At 47.3% G+C, this 14,452-nt stretch overlaps 1 protein-coding gene across 1 annotated transcript in view; it reads left to right on the top strand.

The window, feature by feature from the left end:
- Positions 1 to 14,452, top strand: part of LOC146184149 (valine--tRNA ligase, mitochondrial-like) — a 139,212-nt gene that overhangs the window by 55,327 nt on the left and 69,433 nt on the right. Inside the window, exons 11-13 of the mRNA XM_084609298.1 lie at positions 481 to 605; positions 9,175 to 9,360; positions 13,434 to 13,510. Of these exons, the coding sequence (XP_084465424.1) occupies positions 481 to 605; positions 9,175 to 9,360; positions 13,434 to 13,510 (388 nt within the window). The remainder of the gene's footprint in view (positions 1 to 480; positions 606 to 9,174; positions 9,361 to 13,433; positions 13,511 to 14,452) is intronic.

Here is a 14,452-nt window from a genome sequence, read left to right as displayed (position 1 = left end):
TTTTTACTAATTGCTAAAATAAGTCTGGGCCCACTGATTATATTCATTCGACTGAAATATTTGCCATTTTGAATCATCACGCAAAACCTGCATGTAATGAAAACCTGGATGTAACGCCAGTCGCAAACATTTCTCCGTTTAATTGTATCCAGTGTATGTGTGAAGTGGTGGTGGTAGCTTTCTTCTTGTTGAGCACATGGAGCAAAGCAAATTTCATCAGCCATAAACAGGTTTGTGTATATGCTTTTCTCATGCTTCTGCGTATGGATTTTGTTCACTTCGAGTATGTGAATTTTTTAATGTCACTAATGTCTTTTTTAACCTCATAAGGTTTGTGTCACCGATATACTACTCTAGTTGGTATGTGAAGGTGACCTCCTCATGTGGCCGTGCGTAGAAGTGATTTAATGAATGGTTGCTACACTTACAGGGAGTGTTGAGCATGGCTTGTGATGGCTCACATCTTGCTGTTGTCCCCAGGTGCCATGAAAGTGACACCCGGCTACAGCAAGGTGGACTATGCAATCGCCAAGGAGCACTCCCTGCCTATTCTTGAGTGCTTTGATGACGAGGGCAGGGTCATTGAAGGCTACAACTCATTCACAGTAAGTGACCGTCAAGCCATCATGGCCAGAGTATTTCCACACCACACCCTATTCTTGTCTCTCTTTTTTTCTTATTTGTAAAAGTAGTCATGGACTTATGCTTGCTCAGTTTATGTTCAAGGACCGCTGACATGAGGTACTGTTTGTCCATACCCGTAACAGTTCAAGCCTGTGCAAAGCAGAAAACACTTAATGTTGAAAGTGAGAATTCTTGTTTTCTATTGCATCAGTCTGCGTTGCTGTTATACCGTCTGCTAAATATGTCTGTGATGTATGGAAATTACCGTAAAAACCCGCATATAATACCAGGGTTTTTTCCCGAATTGTATGTGGATTCAAACTAATTTCATCCTAAATCGCAGTTCCAGCCCCGTTATTAATCAGCGCTATTAACATCAGGCTTCCAGCGAGAGGAGGCGCTGTCTAGCGACGGCGTCAACTGTTTCAGTGGCTTCGGTTTCACCAAGCTAACCCTGTGACCCTCACAACCATGGTGAACGTGATCGGAAGGAGGTTTATGCATCTCACACGATATAGGGATAGGGAACCAAAACTGGAGTTTGCTCCGCGACGGCAGCGCTCGGTTTCCAGCGGAGCGGAGAGGAACTACAAAACCTACGCGCATACGCGCCCGCGCTGCACGCGGCTGTCTGCGGAGTCTGCGCAGCCCGCTCGCTCGGGAGCGCGTGCTACAGCCAGCCGCACGTGCACGCGGAGCGGGAGAAGGAGAGTGAGGACGAGGGGGGATGATCGTGCGTCTGTTCGCGCAAAGCCGGCGCTCTTTGCCAGTGATGTTTTTTATTTTTGCTTTTTTCTGTGCCTCGGCTGACATAGAGGCTGGCTGGAGGCACGCTTTTTATCGGTGCTTTCGAAAGTGAGAAATTATGATTAATTGATCGCCGCGGACATTGTTTCAAAGAGCGCTTGTTGGCAGGCTCAGATAAAAAAAAAACATGAACGCGAATTTGGTACTCGAAGGCAGAGGCAAGCGACAGGTATTTTGAAGGACTTGAGGCGGCACCTCTTGATGTCTCTTCCATGTTGTTCAGAGAATGAAGAGTCCAGCCTTCTCGTTGAGAATTGGTACACGTGTACACAGCGATGAGTGCTCCGGGCGCTGGTTGGGGAGCTTCCTTTCCATTTGTGACTGCTTACTTGAAAGCGGCCTATTCAACTCTTTGGGGACAGACGTTTTAGGCGATGCTGCCGGCGCCGTGGTGCCTGCTTTCGGCGTGTTTAGGACGCATTCACTACAAAGGCACAAAGCATGCCGCCTTACCCTTTGGTTCCTGCTGACAGTGGTCAGGGGGAGTTCGCTGCTGTGGCGCTGCCATCCGAAATCAATGACTTGTCTACCTTTAACGATGAGGGGTTTCTTAACTACCTGGATCACTGACGAGAAGCCGAGGCATTTCATTTTTTCGGCAGTTTCCTCTCTCTGTGAGACGAAGAGCGAGGAAATGCCTGACGACTTTTCATGCAGGCGGGGACATCTCTCCAAGTAAACCTTTGTTTTCTTAATTCCACAGCTACGCTGTGCAATCCCTAGTTCAGTTATGAATGCACAGTTTTGAGCTCCCGAAGCAGGATCGCGTGATAGCATAGAACGATTGACATATGTGTTTTCCCTTTATAAGCGCCGAGTGATGGCAATAATGACATATATCTGTTTCTTGAGGCCGACTTGATTCCACGATGACTGCTGCGGCACCGCCAGTTACAAACAGAGGTGCGAGATACGAGCGGTACGAAATACCTAAAAAAAAAAAAAAAAAAACGACAACTATCGTTTCAACACGAAAGAGAGAAGAGAGAAAAACACTTTCACGGGTTTTGCGAAAAGCACGCCGTCACTTTTTCATTCCAGATTTTTTTTTTCTTGCCCCCTTTGTTGGAGCGCGACGGCGGCCGGAGAAGGAGAGAAACAACCGATCGCGCGCGCGCAAACACGTGCTGGAAAGCAGCGCGGAGCAGACGATTCTATGCGGCGAGGAGCAGACGACGCGACCGCACTGCGCGGAGATTTTGACAGGGTCTCCATGGAGGGCGCTGATGCACAGAGCGGCGCAGCGCCCCCTGGCCCAGGTTTTCTCCCCTATATTGAAAGGATCACTCTGCACGCTGCACGGATCTCTCACAGGCCTCTCCAGCTATGTCTGCCATGCCCAACAGCCGAATCGCAGATGCATCACCAGTACCGTATTTACTCGAATCTAACGCGCCCTCGATTGTAACGCGCACCCGTTTTTCGTGACCCCCACCCCCGAAAAAAAAAAAAAGCTCCGATTGTAACGCGCACCCGTTCTCCGCGAAAAAGAGTACCGCGCACCTAACGCTTTCATACAGCAATACAACTTTGTCTCGTTTGGAAAAGCAAAGATTTAATCTCGGTGCACTAAAAAACACACACACAAAAGGAAACGGCTTATCTTGCCAAGATTGTCACTATGCCGGCACAAGGTTCACTCGTCGTCGCTGTCAGACAACTCCTTGTCACTGCTGACGGACCAAAGCATCTCATCCTCGGTGCCGTCCATGGCATTCGATATGCCACATTTTTTAAAGGCCTTGATGACCATGGCAGACGGTATCGTGCACCACGCATCTTTCGCCCATCCAGTGAACTCTTGCAGCGAGGCACGCTTCATTCTGTTGCTGGGAGTGAATTCATGGCAGCCACTCACAAGCCATTCGGTGTAGAGCGCCCGAATCCTATCTTTCACTGGCTTGTTCAAGCAAACATCGAGCGGCTGGAGCTGCAATGTCATGCCACCTGGTATCACGACAAGGTCGGTGTTGCACGCAGCGAGCTTGTCCTTGATGCGTTGGTCGAGATGGCACTTGAAAGCATCGAGCACAAGCATCGCACGCAGGCCCAAACTGACGCCGGGTCTCTTGCGCCAGACGTTATCGATCCAGTCGGCGACCAAGCCCGTTGTCATCCAACCTTTTTCATTGGCGCGCACAATCACGCCACTCGGAAACACGATTCCTTTCGGGAGCGTCTTGCGCCTGAATATGAGATACGGGGGCAGCTTGTGTCCATCCGCGGTGCAACAAAGCATTGCGGTGACGCGTGTTTTTTCGTGGCCGGAAGACAACACGCGCACTTGCTTCGCCCCCTTCTTTTCAACGGTTGTGGTGGCAGGCATGTCGAAGTACAGCGGTGTCTGATCGGCATTTCCAATCTGGCCGAGGTGGTAGCCGTACTTGCGGCGCAAACTTAGAACGAACCGCTGAAAACTGTGCAGCTTTTCTTCGTACTCTTCAGGCAACTTCTGACATATCCCTGTCCGCCTTCGAAGAGAAAAGCCTTTTCTCTTCATAAAATTAGACAGCCAGCACCTGCTCGCTTTAAAGTCGCTCCGCGTTAGCCCTGTTTGTAGGGCTAGCTGCATCGCCCGGACTTTGAGCAGGTCCGTCGTCACTGGCCGCTGCGCCGCTCGCTGCTCTAGAACATATTCTGCGAGCCGCTCTTCTATTTCGGTGAACCGGCCCTGCTTCGGTCCACTGAAACCTTTTCGTGTAGCCTTGCTGCCGAAAATCTTTTCCTTCTGCTTGCGCCAGTCCCGCACGCATGTTTCCGGAACTCCGAATGCGCGTGATGCGGCCCGATTTCCGTCCGTCTCTGCACACACGATGACTTTCCTTTTAAATGCGGCATCATGATGAACTCGACGAATCTTCGGCACGTCCATACTGGTCGGTCAGTCGCAGAAAACGGGTAGGCTAACCAAAGCACATGTACCAAAGCACACGAAGGACGCTACTGCAGCTAGGCATAGACAGCTAGACCAGCTAGTAGGCTCGAAGTGCATACCAGGCGGCCATTTTGAAATGCCGATGGCGATATGATATCGGAGATTTAGGGTCGTACTCGATTCTAACGCGCACCCAATTTTTGGACACGATATATCGGAAAAAAGGTGCGCGTTAGATTCGAGTAAATACGGTATTCCCCAGGAGCACGTTAACAACAGCAACCTAACATAATTAGAGGGGATCACTGGGAAAGGAGTAAGACATTCACAAAAAGCATTGCATCACATACTGGCATCACTTGTGTACCTTAAAGACTGCCTTCCATGGGATTGGTACATAGCATTCAAGCTAGAGAAAGCAGATTAAATACTATCTACACGTGCACCTTCATGGTTGAAGATAGATTGTTATGCCATATTAAAAGGTTAATGGGCAGGTGATGATGGTGAGGTCATGTCAAAGGCCCTAGCACTCTTAAGGCAGGGGGAGAGAGAGAATGAGATGAAAACTGGTGTGATAGTATACTCCATTTCATAATCAGGTATAATGCTATCAAAGCTAGCACCCTTGCTTCTCCAGCCTTGATCCATGATCAAAAATAATGTGTTGCTTGTGATGAGCGAGAACTTGAAAATACAGTCACCGACCGTTTTTTCGGTGTTGGCGGACCCGGGTAATGGTCCGAATACTCGAACAGTCTGAAAAAATCCGTGAACTTGAAAAAAAAAATCACTTTTCTGAAAAAAATCAACTTTACAAATCGCGAACTTCGCCGCTCCCCATGTTTCGTTTATGTGCTGATAACAATAGCTGATCGCCTTCCGCGTGCCGTCCGTGCACACGCGCTCGCGTGATCGATATGGCGGGCGCCCGCCAGTGCGCGTGCGCGTGCAGACGCAACAGGTGTGCGCGCCACCGGGAAGCATGAAACTCAATCAAGGTGGTCACCACGTGCGCAGTGGTGCCCTGCAGAAGCGAATCAGGCTAAGCTGTAACTGTTATAATTCTCCAGTTAGAATATCTCGCCCAGTCATGCTTTTGTCATGTCCATGCCACTTCACGACATACTGCGATACACTCGATCGTGCCGCGAACAAATACATGCGTCGCGCGTTCAGTTTTCATGGAAGACCGCGAGAGGGAACTTGCTGGAGAAAAGCAAGCAAAACGAGAGCCCCCATGAATCGTGAATGCACAGGTCCCCTCCTCCCCCCTTCTCCCACGGGTGGCGGCAGCGGCGGGCGGTGGCGGAGCAAGCTACAGCAGACTGCTCATACTCCCATTCCGATCGCGCGCTCTTTGTATGCTGCTGCGATGAAAAGGTCGAGCATTCGCTTATTGCCACTGCCTCGCAAATTGTGACGATGAGCAAAGTGCCAATCTAGTCCGTCCGAATGACTGCTTCGCCTAGCTTTCACGGCTGCGCAAAACCGATTGTTTGCAAAAACGACGCCTGCTTGCATCTAAGTGTCTAAGTGATGCCGAAAAAATGGGCCTTTGGCTAAGAAACAATCTCCACAATACTGCTTGCGCTACATTGACCCGAAAAATCGAACTTTTGGACACCACAGGATCCGAAATATCGGTCGTGGAAATGTACTGTCTTTGCCAAAAGTAACCAAGCAGCCCAGCCGGCCAGCGGAGCAGGCACGGGGCCGAGCTGCGGCGCTACCATCACCGTCGCTAGCCGCTGCTCTCCGGTGGCGAGCGTAATCTCAGTAACATAAGCATCACTCTCACTCACTCACTCCCTCAGTCACTCACTCACTCTCACTCTCCTCCTTTGCTCACTCACTCACTCTTCACTCTCCTCCTTTGAATTAATAAAACGTAAGCGAGTATCATGTGCGGTGTTTGATTTTGCGCCTTTAGAACACTGTGCTACTGAGGAAGGGCGCTCCGCATAGCATCGCTCGCTCAATGCTCCTTCTTGTCTGGCGCTGTGAAGCTGTGCTCTTCATTAGAATGCCTTCACTTTTAATATCGGTACAGTGCTCCCGTAGGTGCAACCAATGGACAAATGCATGCTTTTCTCTCGTTTGGATTGTCCCCGAAGCATGGGGAAGAATTGATTTCTAAAACTCGATGCGCTTTTCCAGCGGTTTCTAGCCATCTGTTGTGAACACTGCCGGATTTGCTGTCACGCTAAGTCAAGCTGAAGGAGAGAAAATTAAAAGACTTCCAAATGTTTCATGTGCCCCTCTTGCGTGCATACCTTTTTTCCCGCTATTTGGTAACGTACGAAAAGCGTGTAGTGTTCTCCGCATTGGTAATAAAGTTCATGTGTTAGCCTGCTACCAATCTATTCGTTTAATGAGTGAACTGCATAAAAATGTCATTCTCACACCTTAAACATATCTCACTCATTTGCTGAATAAGTGCGGCCGTTTTCATTTTTTTTTTTTTCTTTTACGAGGGAACACCATGCGACCAACCTAACAGCAATATGTCCTGGAAGTGAAAAGAAATTCGGACACGCGGCATTTGGTTTGGACTGCCAACTACTTTTGCGTTATTGTCTATTACCTAGCGACTTGATTGGTAGTTTAGTGCCCGTTGGCAGAGTGGTGCATTGGTGACTCGATAAATAAGTTGCTGGAATAGAACCTTCAAGTCTTACACAAGATCAAGCTCACAAACCTGAGACTCCCGTCATTACTGAACTCCCTGGCCGCATAAAAATGAATAATAATTAGGGGGGCATTTCAATGAAAGTGGAAGAAAGACATCTTCATAGGCATCTTTCGCAATAGCAAGGCTTTCTTGGCTGAATGATATGCTAGGGAATATTTGCATCACTTATTCGGCATTGCCAAATATTTTTTGAAGCAGTTACAATCTCTGCTCAAATTTTCGGCATTCAGTTTGGCGTTGCAATCGCGAAAACCATTACGCAGTTCTGTGCGTTAACAAGCAGCGGCAAATGCGGCATTAACGGATTCACCTCATTATATGTATAAGAATAGCCACACTAGAAACAGCAGAAAATATTGCCTCGTTTTTATTTCTCTCTAGCTCAGCGAAGTGTCATCATTGCAGACTAGGAATCGCGGGAAAAACTAAACCCAGGTTTCTATCATGCCCTGTCTGACTGTGCTAACGTTTCAAATCATTTCATCTACGGGAGGTGTGTACTGGTATTCCACATGCAAGGCGTTCTAACGAAAAGCGCAGCTTCACAATGCCAGCCCGAAATCAGCGTTGAGAGAGTTTGCTGTGCACAGCGCCCTCCATGACTAGTACAGCGTTCTAAAGGAACGAAATCGTGCACTGCACATGGTACCCGCTTACATTTTATCATCCCAAGAAAGATAGCGAGGGAGCAGCCTTACGTCAGCGAACTTACACTCGCAGCCGGCGAGCAGCGGCCACTGACGGCGACTGCCACGCCGCCGCTCGGCCCCGAGCTTGCTCCGCCAGCCGGCTGGGCTGCTCGGTTACTTTTGGCAAAGATGGTACATGCTCCTATAGGCCGTGTGACGGTTCCTGAGTAAAGTCTGAAATAGTGCGCAAGTCCGAATTATTGGAGTTCGAAAAATCGGTCGGCTGCTGTAATAAATGATTGGCCTGCAGGCTCAGTACAGTTCATTTCTCTCGGCTTGATAAAAAGCGTACATATTTCTTGCAAAGCGATTGAAACCTGTCAATTTACATTTTACTTTTATCATTTTAGTTACCGCAGTCGTGGTTGTCATCGAGGGTGGGTGCGAATCGAAATGTATTGGAGAAAAAACGTGCCGCACTCAAGGGCATTTCATTTCTGCTTAAGCATGTGTCTCCTCTCAAGGCTAGTTTTAGTTGTCCATTTAGAAGCAAGATAGCTTTGGGCTATGAAGCCACTGTGGAGGGATCCTTTTCTCTCTCTCTTTTTTTGTGGACTACTTATGTAGGCTTTGCAGCATTGCACATGATGTTTGAAACGTTTGAAACAAAGTACAGGAGAGGACCAGGCAGTATTCAGAGGATGACCAGTGCAGTGAGGATTACATGCTAAGGACGACTTTGTAAGGGGCATATGTAGAGCATGAAGCTAAGTAAGTCGCAAAGAAAGCTGTGACACAGTACACAGTCTCTGGACTGGTGATGGCAAGCGTGGCTGAGTAGGCCAGACTGATTCAGTGATGTGCTAATTCTATATGAATAGGAAGAATAAATTCATACTGGTGTATACACTGCAGTGGAGTGCCCTCGATTGTTTGCCTTTAGACTTTGTGTGTCGCAGCTGTGTGCCAGTCAAACACTTTTTGCCTGCCCTTCTGCTTCACCCTCTGTTCTGGCAGGTTTTCTAAGATTCGCTATCCTTGTTTTCATGCTTTTTTCCTCGTTCACATAGCCTTATTGCAAAACTTTTTAACAATCGCAACTTTGCACGCCTTGGTACCTCATTATCTTGTACAGGCTCTGAAAAGAATGAACTTGACATCCCAGGAGCTTCGTGTTATATTCAAGTTGCCCGCAAAACAACATAGAATGGTGGCGTGCTTACCGAACGTAGTGCTTGGGCTGCTTGGCTTTTATTCGCTTACTTACCTTTTCTGGTGATTGTGTTTATGGGGTGCCTGTTGTCCTAGGTGCCCTCGGAATTCTCGTCACCTAAACTTTCTTGGCGTTGTGATGCAAGCTTTATTAGCAGTTCCCTAGAGTTGGGGCATATTGTTGCACTGCATCCAACATTTGAAAAATCACTCGGGTATCAATAGTCTAGCAAAGCGCAAAACATTAGCCACTATCCTGGCCTTGTGTATATGCCACTTGAGTGTGTCGGCTGCTCTAGGTGCATCACATGCTCTTCTCTGCTCTCCCACAGGGTTTGTCGCGGTTTGAGGCACGAGACGTCATCAGCGAGCGTCTGCAGCAGGTGGGGGCCCACCGCAGTCGCCTGCCCCATGCAACCACGGTGCCCATCTGCAGCCGCTCGGGAGACCTGCTTGATTTCCGGCTCAAGCCGCAGTTCTTTGTCCGCCTCGAGCGGCTTGCACAGGAGGCACTGCAGGTGTGGGACCATCCTATTGTTTCTCATCATACTTGTTGTGTGGACAGTCAGTGATTACTTTCATGCCAACTGACTGACACCAGTCAATTTTTTTTATGCGTGACGATCCTGCTTCTTGCAAAAAAAGTGGCTGTGAAGGATGGAGGTGTAAAGGAGCCAGCTGTTCTTATGTATTTTGTTCAGTCTTCTTGCAAGTATTAACTGAGGTAGATCGCTACTTAAGTAGGTTAGGTCTAAATGATTGCCTGTGGGGTGAATCTCAGCGTACCTGTCACAGGAAGTCGAATTCCTGGATTTTTTTGCTGAAACTGGTACACTGAAAAAGCTCGGGTGGCCACTGTCGAACTTGTGCACTGTGCCCTTTTGCACTGTTTGACCCTCATTCGCAGCAGCAGCAACTAAAATGCCAGGTGAGCAAGCAGTGCAAGCAGTTCTTTTTCTGTTTGCCTGCAGTTAGTTCTTCAGGGGCCAAATTACGCTCCGATCACGTCACAAACTGGCCGCGAACCAATCGGCTACCCCGCTTCTATTGGTCGATTCTCACTGATGGACCTGTTGACCAATAGGAGTGGAGTTCTTCAGGGGTCAAATTACGCTCCGATCATGTCACAAACTGGTCGCGAACCGATCAGCTAGCCCCACCCCTATTGTTGATTCTGACCTGTTGACCAATAGGAGTGGAGGCCAATTAACAGTTTTCTGACAGTTTTTGTGATGTGATTGGTGACACTATGGTGTCTCTGATATCCTTGGTCGCTTTGGGATGTTAAACCCCACAAACCAAACCAAGCATCGACGTGTTAGCATCATTACGTTGACAGCACCCAACCTCTAAAATGCGTGTTAATAATTAGTACTAGAATGCCATCTGTTACTTAGAGGTCACCTGTGAACTTAGTCTTGATGGCTTCCCTGTCCTGGATGATATTAAAGGGCAACTTCAGCACTTTTTTCAACCTCTTCAGGGTGAAGTTTTCTGGTACATTCTCATTAGTTTTGTGGTCATTTGTGCCAAATTCAGCAACTATGTGATGTTTTGCTGCCCCGCAAAGGAATTATGAGATTTCCTATGTCGTGGCCTCGATGGGGGAGATTTCTATGGGCAACCTTGTGTGCATAACGTCACTGATTTTTTCGACTGTTTGTATTCGCTCTGCATTTGTTGTAGGACATAATTTTGAGCTTGCTTTTGGTCATTTCAGACAAATAGGGCCTTACAGTTGCCAGTTTAGCTAGTCTATGGGCTCACAATAGGTTTTGTAGCCGTATCCGTGGTGTCATAGGTTGGTGTGATGGGTCATAATTGGTAGGCCAAACCTGCTTTCGGTTTTGGTCTTTTTATTTTTGCTCTATTAAAATACCTGGTGTTTTTGCAAACCGGTTTTTGTGCTAGAGAAGGGAGGCTCTGCAGAGTATGGTGTGGTTATGAATTCGGAATGTTCAGAAAACGATCAGAGTTGCCCTTTAAGCAACACGTTTGAGCACCTTGCAGGAATAATGTTAAAAGCTGACAGGTGCATTCCTAGGTCCTTTTCTGTCTTTGCTTCAGTGGCCTTCTGTAGGTACCTGATTTCACTTTGGCAGCAGGGCAGAAAGTTTCACACCAAGAAGAGGACACATCTGCGCTGAGCTGCAAAATTTGTACAAATCTTAAGAATTGAGTGGGCTGCCTACGCTTAGATGTTCGTGCCTACTGTGCTCTTTAAAAGGGAAACTTCTAGCAAAGAACATGACAGGTTTAAAATTGTGGGGTTTTAATAGGGAGATAAATGCGTTTTCCTCATTTAGTCACAGCTGACAGTCAAAACCGCCTACCCCACCCAGTGACTGCGTGCGCCACCGAGCGCACGCCGACCACTGCGGGCCGTGCTCTTGAGAACAAAGGGGCAACACGTGCTGACAACAAACAAGCATTTATTGCTGCAGTAACAACAACGCCAGCTAGCAATAAAACATGCTAATGAATCTAGGTGGTCTGACTCACCAGCAGGGCCATAGGTGAATGTTCGCCCACGCTAGGCCAGGGGATAAGCTCCGAGACCGTACAGGGCGACCAGGCGGGAGAAGTCTCGCGAGGCCTTCGCCTCGCCGGCGACTGCGTACATAGTCGCGCGAGAATGCGTCCGCTCGCGTCGAGTTCTCCCCAGGCCCAAGAGCAGCTTTCCGGCGTGCGCAGGGCGGAAGGCTCCCATGGCTCCCCAGCTGCCGCGACGCTGGCACCATCTCTCCATAGTTAACGTTAGCCACCAATGCTGACGCCATTTCGCGACAGCTAGAGTAATTACTGTGGGGAAAAGCCGATGTTAAGGAGACGATGGGAGAGCGTTTCCCACAAAATATATGTTTGGGTGCTTCCGTAGCATTTTTGTTCTATGAAAAATAAGAGACAGGGGAATATTTCTCAGTGAAAAACTGCCATCGGCTAGCCTCAACATAGCAAGGATCTAGTGCTTTTCGGTTTTCACAGATTTTTTTATTCTTAGTTGTTTTTGAACTCTTTAAAGACCTTTGATTTCTAAAACGCCATATTCAAGGCCTTGCAGGCTTTTGAATTCATGAAAGTACTGGAGTCCTGGAATTTTATGTCTGGCTTGTCCAGCAAATTTGGCTGTGTGTAGTTAATTCATTCTGAGTCACTTTAGGACGTTAAACCTCATAAATGAGACCATCCTTACTGTACTAGCTGCACCTGTGGCCAGTGCATCCTCAACTTCAAGCCTAGGGTGTGAGCCACGAAATGTCGGCCTCAGGTTTTTCTGTTCTCTCCTCCCTCTCAAGACAGTGACTATGGACTTTCGTGGCCAGACTGGCAAGGTGTTTGAAACTCATGAGGAGAGAGCACCCATGCTTTGTCAGTGTTTGTCCTGTGAGCACTGACAGTCACATTTTTTTAGGTTCCTCCATGTAATATCGGGGCCTTCACACAAAGACTTCTTGGGAGTAGTTAAAATTCTCTTTTTTTTTTTTTCAACCCATGGGCTGAAAGGTTGCCTACTGCTGAAGGTTTGTCTATTGCCAATCGCAAAATCTCCATCGAAAGCATGAAAAAATTTTCGCAATGTGTTGCAAAGAATTGTGTTACGCTGTCATGAAGGCTTGTATATCCTTAAATTTTTTTATTGCAAACGAGCGGCAAGTATCTGTTTTAACTTATTCACTATTTCACTTGTTCTCTTAAAGGCCCACTGTCCACCCTCCGGTCGAAAATATTTTCTTCCCCGGTGACTGTGAGACTTCGCCCCTAGAACGCAAGGCCGCAAAATGTTTTTGAAAAGAGTAACTAATAACGCAGTTACAGCCACCGCAATCACCCGATTCTGTCATGCCTCTCTCCTTCCGTTCCCTCGCAAAGGTTTTTCACTCTCCTGCCCGAGGTCGTCTAGCCTCCGCAATACAAATTCCCCTTCCTCCTCCGCGTTTGGCGGGAGGTGGGGCATGGCTCTCCGCGAGCGCGAAAAAGAAAAAAAAAAACGGTCGAGGGAGCTCGCGCCGCTGGATTCAGTCTGGCCGTGGCGAGGAAAAAGCGCGCTGCGAGCGGTAGACACCCATCCTTCTCCCGTCAGTCAGCGAGACGGACCAATGGACGTCGTTCGCGGTACGTACGTCATTACTGTGGCCCGTCGGGCCAGCGCAGGAAACGGGGAAGCTGGCTTACCAAAGGAGAGCACGAGAGAGCTTTGAATTGTATTTTCAATGCTTTGCAGTGCGCGTGTCACTGTAGCATTTTGCACAGACTATCTCCGGTACCTGATCGAAACACTGGGCTCCTTTGCTTAAAAGGGCCTTCCCTGGACAGTGGCCCTTTAAAGATCAAGAAGCCATATGGTCGAAATTTCACGCATCAGCAGTAGCAATAATAATAACTTTAAAAAAATGTTGGTAGCTGTTTGCCTTCTCTTGCTTGTAGCTGCAGTAGTGTGAGTGTACCTGTAATTAATTTTGGCCTACCTTGCCTGCTCTACAGATGCGAAGAAGGGGCATTGAGTTCTGTCCTTAGGGAGAAGTGTCGTGTTTTGTTTTTTTTCTAATGCCAACAGGCCATATGAGAAACGGGGCTGTCTCTGATTTTGCAGGCTGTGGTGACCGGAGAGCTGGTGTTTGAGCCAGACCACTGCCGTAAAGCATGGCTGGAGTGGCTCTCAAAAACAGAGTAAGTTGGCTCCCATCCCGTCCTCTCTGTTGGTCATCAGTGAATGCAGTGGAGGTGACACGCTATATTGCGGGGCAACTAAATAATTGGAATTAATACCACTGGGCTGCTTGCTGATCCTAAGTTAGAGATTTTTCACAGTTTACCACAGCAGTGGAAGTGAGTTTCCATGCCCTATGCACCAGAGTTTGCATTTGACTCTCTCTCATTCTTTTTTTTTTTTTAATTTGTTGCTTTTTGGGGAACTGTCAAAAGCAGTTTCCTTTATCAACTCTTGGAAAAAATATTTTCCTGTCATGTAGCACTTTGAATTTTCTAAACTAGTGCGAAACTTTGTGTTCATAAAAGAGTTACAAAACTATATATTTCTTTTTCGCACTCAAAATTTTTCATGGACAATGTATATAGGGGGTACTTTTTTAATCATGCATCAAAAAATTGCCAGTACATAGTTCAAGCTTTTTAGGTCATTTTTTTAGCTTTGATACATCAATATAGAACTTTTTGAAACTTTCCGTGCAAAATTCATGAACAATATGAACATGTAATTTGCTCACTACAACATTTACTACCGGGAGAAAATGTTTACACTATATATTTGGTAACTGAATAACATTCAGGAGTGAAAAATTGCAGAATGCAATCCAGCTGATAGCTCACTTCATTGTGATTTTGCTCAGCAATTTTTATCAAGGTCTTTTATGGTTTAGTTGAGAGAAACAAAATAATTCAGTTGAGTGCCACAGCCTGGCCTGATGTCTGGACTCCTTTAGTGGCACCGGGGAAAAAAAAAATTAAAAAAGAAAGCAGAAAATTTGAAACGTAGCTGGACCTGAAAAAAGAATATATATATTGAACTTTATTTGTTAGAAAATTCCAGCTTCAAAGGAAGCACTTGACATTGAAATAAAGGAATGAAACAGCATAATAGCTATATTAAGA

This window comes from Amblyomma maculatum, chromosome 7, assembly GCF_055883805.1.
Source record: "Amblyomma maculatum isolate TAMU_Amacu chromosome 7, ASM5588380v1, whole genome shotgun sequence".
Taxonomy (NCBI): domain Eukaryota; kingdom Metazoa; phylum Arthropoda; class Arachnida; order Ixodida; family Ixodidae; genus Amblyomma; species Amblyomma maculatum.
This window is presented reverse-complemented; position numbering and strand designations above follow the sequence as displayed.